General features: G+C 41.4%; 1 protein-coding gene across 1 annotated transcript in view; it reads left to right on the forward strand.

The window, feature by feature from the left end:
- The window catches only part of LOC122792709 (cubilin-like), a 3,134,001-nt gene that overhangs the window by 2,449,303 nt on the left and 675,209 nt on the right, over positions 1-9,489 (forward strand). The window contains exon 55 of the mRNA XM_044060295.1: positions 7,604-7,760. Within this exon, the coding sequence (XP_043916230.1) occupies positions 7,604-7,760 (157 nt within the window). The remainder of the gene's footprint in view (positions 1-7,603; positions 7,761-9,489) is intronic.

Genomic DNA, 9,489 nt, shown 5'->3' on the forward strand with positions numbered 1-9,489 from the left:
ACCTTATTTGACCTATCTCTTCATTGGGGTAGCGAGTACCAAATTCACAGGACCCACAGATTCAGATTCTGTTTTCTTCTAATACCTCCAGACTATCCCCCTGAGGAGGTTCCTCAGAAGAAAAAGTGTAAGAGGAAGCACTTGGATTCCCCACAGGAATCAGTCACAAAAGAAACTGATTTTGATGAGGGGGAGGGTTCCCAAGGTCACCCCTGATGATGTCTTCTTTGGAGACATCTTAGAAAATTTGAAACAGTGGGGTGACTGGAAGTCCCAAAATCCATCCTCAGAGGAGTCGGTGTACCTGCAGGCTTTACCCTCCCATCCGCCTCTTGGGTGACTCCACCCACTGATGAGCTCATTCAGTTGATCTCGCAGCAGGCGTGGAAGGCATCAGACACCATTGAACCTATCCCCAAGAGACCGGACAAAATTTTATCTGCCCCCAAGGACAAGAAATTCTGGGCCAAAGGTTTACCGGTAGATGCCATGGCCATAGCGGCTGCCACAAAAAGGGAACTCGCTTAAGACTTCTTGGCACATTTTACCAGACTTCACAGAGATCTGATCAAAGAGCTATCAGATACCCTTGCAGAATCTGTCTCTCAGGGAGTCCAAGAGAAAGTGGCTTCCCAGTTAGCTACCCTGGAGTCTGTGTCAAACTCATCCATGAGGCTCATTGCCATGTAGACAAAGGGACCACCAGAGTGTGGGGTGGGGGGGGGGGGGTTCAGGTGTAGCTTTAAGAAGACATGCTTGGATGTGTCTATGTGATTTTGTGGAGCCATTTAAGTTGTCATTCATCGATGCTCCTTTTGACAGATCATCTCTTTTTAGCCCCAAGGTAAGAGAGATGTTATCCAGGTGTGAGAAGTATGGTAAGACCCTTTCTGCAGTGAGAGTAATGTTTTTCCACTCCCCCGAAGATCCTGTTCCAGGAATCATAGGAATGGTGTAAAAATGTGGTTCAGAAAGTCTCAAGGGCCTTTCCAGGACACACATGGAGCCCATCCCCCCGAGTCAGAGGGGGGAACTATAACGGGCTCATCGCACACGAGGCACAAGTGGCCTGCAGAACCAGGGTTCCCGGGATTCCTTCCCAGGGAAACCCTAACGGTGCTCCTGAACAGAGGCCCGATTGTCTTCCTCTGGAGGCAATCGAGTGGTGCTTTTCCCTATACCAAGACACCTGGCTAGTAATGACTTCCAATTCCTAAGTGCAGAGGATCATTTCCAGAGGTTATTCAGTTCCTTTTACTCTCCCTCCCCCCATATACAAAAACATCTTTGATGTGCCACCCATTCAGAGGGAGCAAGCAGCAATAGAAATTCAAAAGCTGCTAGAAAAAAAAGAGTCATCCAAGAAGTCCCATCAGACCAAATTGAATCCAGAACTTGCTCAAGATTTTTTTTAGTGCCAGAAAAGACAGGGGACTGGAGACCAATTTTGAATCTAAACACACTGAACAAGTCAATTCATCAAACCAAGTTCTGGATGGTCACAGTACAGTCCATATTTCTTTTCTTGGAGAAGGACAACTGGATGAGCTCAATAGATCTTCAGGATGCATATTACTATATAAAAATGGACAAACGCTTCCAGCTGGGAGCCAGTCATTACAAATTCAGGGCACTGTCCTGTGCACTCACCACAGCCCCCAGGGTGTTCACCAAATGCATGACAGCAGTAGCAGCTCACTTGTGACTGCAAGGATTTTGAGTGTTTCCATACTTGGATGACTGGCCCATCACTGCTCCTACCAGGCATCTTCTGATAGAAACAAGGGACTTTGTTCTTCAGACTTGCTCTTATTTGGGAATAACAATAAACTATGAAAAATCCCAGTTGACTCCAACTCAGACTTTACAGTTCATAGTGGCTATATTAAATATGACAATGACCGTAGCTTCTCTTCCTCCCAAAAGGCTTCAGAGAATAAGAGCACAGGTTCAAAGGAAAATGCACAGCAAGAAAATATCTGCTTGTCTAATCTTAAAGGCTCTAGGCTCCATGACAGCAACTATAATTGTAGTACCCGTAGCGAGGTATCACATGAAAATTCTACAGTGGCTTCTGGCTTCTCAATGGTCCTTTTTATGCCATTCCATATCAGACCAGATTTTGATCACCAACTGCTGCAGAAAAGGTAGCTTGGTGGATACTTTCCAAAGAGATTCTTCTAGGCAACCTATTCACCCCTTCAAAACTCAAGGCCATAGTGACCATGGATGCTTCCCAAATGGGGAGGAGGGGCATTTTCTGGGCAAGACCATCCTATGTACTTGGTCATCCTTAGAGGCTTACTTGCATATCAGTTTTCTGGGGCTAAGAGCAGAGCTTTTTGCATTGCAAGCCCTTCAAATTGGCTTCCTCTGGGAACTATTGTAATTCAAACAGACAATATGTCAGTAGTTTGGTACATCAACAAACAAGGAGGAGCAAAAGCATACCTCCTTTGTCAAGAAGCACTCAGAGTGTGGCAGTGGGCAATCTCTCCCAACTGCTTTCTGATTGCAATGCACATTCCGAGGAAATCCAGTGTAATAGTAGACAAACTGAGCAGATGTATTCTCATGCCTCATGAGTGGTCTTTCAATCCAAAAGTGGCGGAAAGGATTTTCTGTCAGTGGGGCCAGCCATGCTGTGATGTGTTTGCCTCTCCCCTAAACAAAAGTGCAGCAATTACTTTGCCCTAATTCCCCCCTCTGGGAGAGTCACCGAGAGATGCTCTTCTCCACATTTGGCCCCCCAGACTACTATACGCCTTTCCCCCAATTCCACAAATCCTGAAATTCCTACAGAAAAGCACTCAAGTTGAAGAGTGGAGTAATCATTGCACCCTTTTGGCATCAACAAATATGGTTTCCCTTTCTTTGGCCATATCTAATTCAACAACCTTGGGTTCTAGACCCAGCTCCAGACCTTCAGTCCTATCTAGAGGAACTAGTTCATCCAGGCATTTCGAAGCTCAAGCTGACAGCATGGTTCCTCCAGCACCACAAATTGCCAGGCGAATTAATCTGTTTTCCCCTGTGCACCACATTCTCATAGCTTCACACAAGCCATCCACCTGTAAACTATATACTAGTAAATGGAAGAGATTTACCATACGTGCTTGTGAAAGGGATATCGACCCCCTTTCTGCATCTGTTGGTAATATATCAGACTTCCTATCCTCTCTCTTCTATGCAGGGCATTCACCTTCTACCATTAAAATTCAACTAGCGACAATTTCAGATATCCATAATGGTTTTGGAGGACATTCCTTAGCTTCCCACAAACTTTGTAAATCCTTCTGAAAAAGGACTCTTTTGTTGAAACTTCCCTTTAAGGACACAACTCCCCCTTGGGATTTAAATCTTGTGTTACAGACCATTGTTCATTCCCCTTTCAAACCATCTGCAGACTGTGATCTAAAATGTTTGTCATAGAAAACTTTATTTTTAGTAGCTATAACCTCCACTAGGAGAATTTCAGAAATTCAGACTTTATCATGTAGGCCACCTTATCTGATATTTCACAAGAGTCTCCTTATGAACAAATCCCTCCTTTCTACCTAAAGTAGTCTCAGAATCCAATATCAATCAGTCTATTGAGTTGCCAGCCTTCTTCCTCAACTTTACAAACAAAGGTGAATAATGCCTGCACTTGCTAGATGTTCATAGACATTTACGTTTTTATCTTCACAGAATGAAAGTTGTAAGAAAATTTGACCAGATAGTCAACAAGGTGGCTTTAGCCAGATGGCTCAAGGATTGTATTTTCTTTATCTACGATACGAACAAAGTTGAATTACCTGGCCGATTAAGGCACACTTTACAAAATCTGTAGCCACTTCAGCAGTTTTCCAGTAAAGGGTGTCAATGGGTGATATTTGTGGAGCAGCAACTTGGGCTTCTCCACATACTTTTATTACTTATTGCAAATTGGATTTGGTCTCAAGGGGTAGAGCATCCTTTGGTTCAATGGTGCTCAGGAATATCCTTCCATGAGCCCTCCCAAGGTCTAAGGTAGCTGAGGACTCTTTCTTGATCATCAAGGATAAAATGAAAATTGACAACATCAGATAAAGAAGTTAGGTACTTACCATAACATCTCATCTGTGTTGTCCATTTTCATTTATCCTTGACTTCCGTCCTTCCATCCCCTGGCCTTTGAAGACTTTTTGATGGAATGGATACTTTCATATTACTTATTATACTTATTAAGGCATAGCAGATATGGTTTCCACTAAGGCCTCCTTATCTAGTCTTTATTTTTAATCCGCAAACTTGATCTAAGGTAACTGGGAGAGGGGGACTGTGGGTAAGGGTGACGTTCGACCGTTTTTGGCCTGCATGAGCCTAAGTAATGGCTGAGTCGGTTCCAGTATCGGAACCAAACCCAATCATCAAGGATAAATACAAATGGACGACACAGATGGAACGTTATGGTAAATACGTAACTTCCTTATTCTGATATAGAAAAATAAATAAAACTGTCTAATCTGTAATTTGTTTTACACCTACAATACCATTCAAACAGACTATAAGTCGGAATGGTCACTAAGTGTACAGATTGCAGTGGAAAAAAATAAAAAAGGCTTTTGTAGTCTAAAACAAAGACATTTCTAACGACATTCACTTAGCAGGGGTAAAATGAGTGCTGTATTCCACTGGAGGGTCCTGAACCACACAAACTGTTCTGTAACCAACTCTACACCCTTTATCAAGCTTCATAGTAGCACTGTGTTGGACGAGGCAATCAATTATTCAGTGTCAATCCCAACAGGAAGACCCTATGAAATCCTTCAGTTCCAACATCACTTTCTGGGTGGCCTGACCATCTTTCTTGATGAGTTTGCACAAATAAGGCACAGTTAGGACCCTCAATCCTTTTGTTAAACCAGCAATTCAAATGTTCTTGCACAAATAAGGCACAGTTAGGACCCTCAGTCCTTTTGGGTACACCAGCAATTCAAATGTTCTTGCAATGGGCACTATTCTCCAAATATGTCTGTTTCTCTGTCAGCTATTCCACTTTTACTTCCTACATGCCACTCCTTCCTGGACCCCTTCATTTTGCTGTTCAAGAAAAACAGTTACATCCAAATGGTCTAATAACATGCCATCCACTTATGTTAGTCTATTAAAAGTTTTAAACATAAAATCTTCAGTTCTAATATTCACTTTCTGGAATTCAGCCTAAATCTTCTTCAGGAATGTATTTAAAAGTGCTGATTAGGCCTCTACTCTCTGTAACTCCTGCAGTGAGTGATCTGATTGCCTGGGACTCACAGCTAGACTGCATGACCATACAGTCATTATTCATACAGCAATGTTGTACCTCCTCAAAAGTTGAGTTTGTCTTCTTTTTAATTTTCCTGTCTATAGAAGACTTGATATCAGTTGGGCCATAGGCAGGACTTAAACTTAAAAATAAATAAATAAATAAAACGTATCTGGCAATGATAACCACAATAGTGGATAAAGACCTGGGCACCTACAAACACCTTATATGCATTTATACCACCATAACAGAAGTCTTCCACTGCCATTTAGTAAGTTTATTTATCTTGATATACTTTGTTTAAAATTGCCCTCTGTTGTCTTCTAGACCAACTGATTTGACAGATATTGCTTTGCTACTGTTTATTGCTCAGTCCTTCATAACACAAGAGAATTTCTCATACTATATCATAAGTAAATGTCTCTATGTGTTGGTTTTTGCTTGTGTGTGTGCTTGTGTGTGTGTGTGTGTGTGTCTGTGTGTCTGTGTGTGTGTCTGTGTGTCTGTGTGTGTGTGTGTGTGTGTGTGTGTGTGTGTGTGTGTGTGTGTGTGTGTGTGTGTGTGTGTGTGTGTCCTAGGGCATGTTAAGTTCCTCCTGAATTCATATCCTTTTAGTATGTCTTCATTGCATTATACATATTGTCTAATTTTCTTTGTAAAGTTGTGACCTCAAAATATCCATCTGGAGAGATTATCAGTTATGAATATAAGAAATTACCATCCCTTGGGATGCACAGAAGCATCTGCCTCAGTTTGCCCCACCTTGGACACGTGTCCCTGTTAAAGAGTGCCTTGAGAATGCTGTCTGGTTAAGTGGCAACAGGAAGTATAAGGAATCAAACCCTAAACCATTGACTGCGTGAAGCAGCTTATTAACAGCTCTGAGACCTGATCCTCTGCACCAACTGCCTTGCAGTCTTCCTGTCATCAAACATGTCTCCTGCGAACCTGTTTTCTGTGTGATACCTAAATGTACCAACACTAATTTCTTCTCATAACATGAGTCACTTTTTTCCCTAGGCTTCTTTCAGCCATAGATTATACATTAGCTGCATTTCAGCTCTCGGTTGTATATAATAGAGGCAGTAGCAGTCCTGTTTTACTCCTGCTTCTGATAAAGCTGTCAGACAATGTGTTCTGTAACTATTGCTTTCAAGTGGCAGGTCTCTGATAGTTCATACAAAGTTGTCTCAGTCCACATGTGACAGTTCACTCATCTGTCAAAAGAGGGAGATTTTCATCAACAAATGCCATCTCATATATAAATGTAGGCTACAATACACCAGATAAACAAAGAGGGGGAAGGAGAGCGTGCTTTAACATGTTTCCTGAATGAGAACTCAAATGCACCGGGATAGGTATTGTGAGCTAAGTCAAAGGCTGTGGTCCAAGTCCATTTGAGGTACCATTAAGCCTCTTTTGTTTTTTGAGTCTGTCACTTTTGTATGAAGGAGGGATAATGCTCTAACACCATGCCCATATCTGAGTTTATTTATATTTGTTTACTGGGGTAGTGCATGGATTAATATTGATCAGTTTCATTCAATATCTTAGTTTTTTGAACTGCTGAAACAGTGATCCAGAGGGTCAAGCTTCAAGTCTTACTTTAAATATGCACTTCTGTAGTGCTGCTCTGATCAACTTTGACCAGCGCATTTGCCTCAGGCCTTTAATTGATAAAATAGTTTATCTGACTTTGGTTCATGGAGCATGTTGATGTCTTGTCTCCATTCCCCTTTTGCACCTGAATTGTGGAGATGTGTGTTGGTGCACCTCCTCTGTCCTCATTTGTCTGTGTGTGTGTGTGTGTGTGTGTGTGTGTGTGTGTGTGTGTGTGTGTGTGTGTGTGTGTGTGTGTGTGTGCGTGCGTGCGTGCGTGTGTGTGTGTGTGTGTGTGTGTGTGTGTGTGTGTGTGTGTGTGTGTGTGTGTGTGTGTGTGTGTGTATGTGTGCGTCAAGATTCAGAACTTGGTTACTAAATGACTGTTACAGCTGGAATCCATGCAGAAAGCTACACATTCTTAGGGATGCTTCACAGGAGCCAGTCTATCCCCTCTTCACCTGTTAAGCTGTGTGTATAATTCTTAGCAAATAACAGATAATTATGGCCTTGCATTTGTTTTTGTACCCTGCACTCTACCCAATTTACAAAATTATTATTAAGATTATTATTAAGGCTATAGCAAATATATCTAGTGACTGTAAGAATCCAGAAAATCAGCAGATCAGTCTTAGAAGTTTAATAACAATTTAGCTACTCCAGATCCTTTGTTCTTCGTTATACATTTACTTAGGTAGAATTAAAGTCTTCTGGTTGTATTGTATTTATTTACAGATATGGGGAGGCAATGCCGAAGTGGACCAAGCTCTGCTGACCACAGGCTGTGGAAGTACTTCACCAGGAGCCATTACTGCCCCAGCGAATGTGGTAATCACCAGGTTCCAGTCACAAGATAATGTTGGAGCAGGATTTGCAGCATCATTCAACAGCAGTACGTACTCATTTATGTTTATTTTAAAATATGTTTATTTTAAAATGCATTTACAAACTTTGCAAACTAAGAGCATGCAAATTCTGTACTGATGTCAGTGGCATTTTGTTGTGCTGTTAATGTAATTTTGCTTGTGTATGTCTACCCCATTTTATGGTGCTAGGAGCTAAACAACTGCACACCCTGTGGCAATTTGAGTACAAACAAATAAGCAAAGTAGTGTCTGTAAAAAAGCATTACACAGTCCTTAATTATAGACAAATGCTATTAACATTTTACTTGGAATAGCCACCTCATTTGGTGTAGACAGATAATCCCTGACTATGATCCAAGTCCAATTAGCATCTCAGGCACTGGAGGATTTGGCTAGGGAAGAGAAAGGTATGGAAAGCCGGATACTGTTCTCCTGTCTGGGAGTGGGATAATAAGTGCATCCTTGGAGTCTTGACTCCATGTAAAATGGAGACCAGAGTTTACCAGCAGTACTTGCCTTTCAGAAAAGCAGGGTTGTTGAAGGGGCACCTGTTGAGGATGTGGGAGACATTAATCTCACTTACACCTATTGAATGTTATTCCTTGGTAAGTTGCAGGCATGTGCAGAGGAAATGGATGAGGTTTAAAGGACCCTCTCTCAGTTCACTGAACCAGGGTGATGGCAGCACTCATGCTACCCAAGCTTCTCTTCTGGGATAAAAGAATTAACTACACGGCTTTTACATCCAGAAAGAATGAAGAGGTTAGCTGGGCAGGCAGGATAGAGCCTTGATGGTCAACGATGTTTAGGGAGAAAAAAATATAAATTGCTGAAAATGTATCAGCTAAATAACATAATTCTTCTTTCTGATTAAAGTATCTTAAATAATTTACAAGATTATTGATAACATAACAAAAATGTAAAAGACCTCCTTCTCTGCTCATTGTATCTAGTATGCTGACATCAGTAACCCACCTACTACTTCCTAATTTTACTATATGAAGAGGAATGCTACAACAGCAGCAGCAGCAGAATTTCAATGAGAAATTGTTCGAGATAATATTCTTTCTAAATGTATTTTCTGGATTTTGAGGTTAGCTCATCTCCAGGTAGGCAAAATGGTGGATATGCATTTCTTCTACTTACAATGTGAAATATACCACACAGAGTCTAGCTGACAAATATCACAACAGTAATATTTTTGAGGGGAGGCTATACCCCCTTCCATCTAATAAAGTGAGGGCTCACCCTCCAGAGCTGTAAATGTACTGTCTTTGCAGCTGCACCAACTATCAGCTTGGAGAAAAGGGAATCAAGATAATTAATTTTTCTCCAAGATGTTACAACCCTAAAGGTAGTATATTTAGAGAATGGTAGTATGTATGCAAAGCTCTCGCATTGGGAGTGCAGGATAACACAGTATCCCTGATCCCGGCAAAATACTTTAAATTACGATGAGTTACTGGTATGGGCAGCTGGGGTGGTGCAATAGCATGACTGTTCAGCCTTTGATAAGCTTGACTTCAGTTTTGCCAATCAGACTCTTGGATATGGTGTTTCAGCCTTTTAGGGATCACTTGGTGAAGAGTTTCTAAAATCTTATTTGCTAAACCTTTTAGAATTAGACTGAGTTAACATTCCTTCTTACTCATATGCATTGCATTTGGTTCTTGAAATGAGAAATTAAATAAGACAGCTGAGAAAATAATAAACACGTACCTGCTGGAATGTACAACATGCCGTATTTTACTGATG

This window comes from Protopterus annectens, chromosome 2.part0 (assembly GCF_019279795.1).
Source record: "Protopterus annectens isolate FY-2018-M chromosome 2.part0, PAN1.0, whole genome shotgun sequence".
NCBI classification, from domain to species: Eukaryota; Metazoa; Chordata; order Ceratodontiformes; family Protopteridae; genus Protopterus; species Protopterus annectens.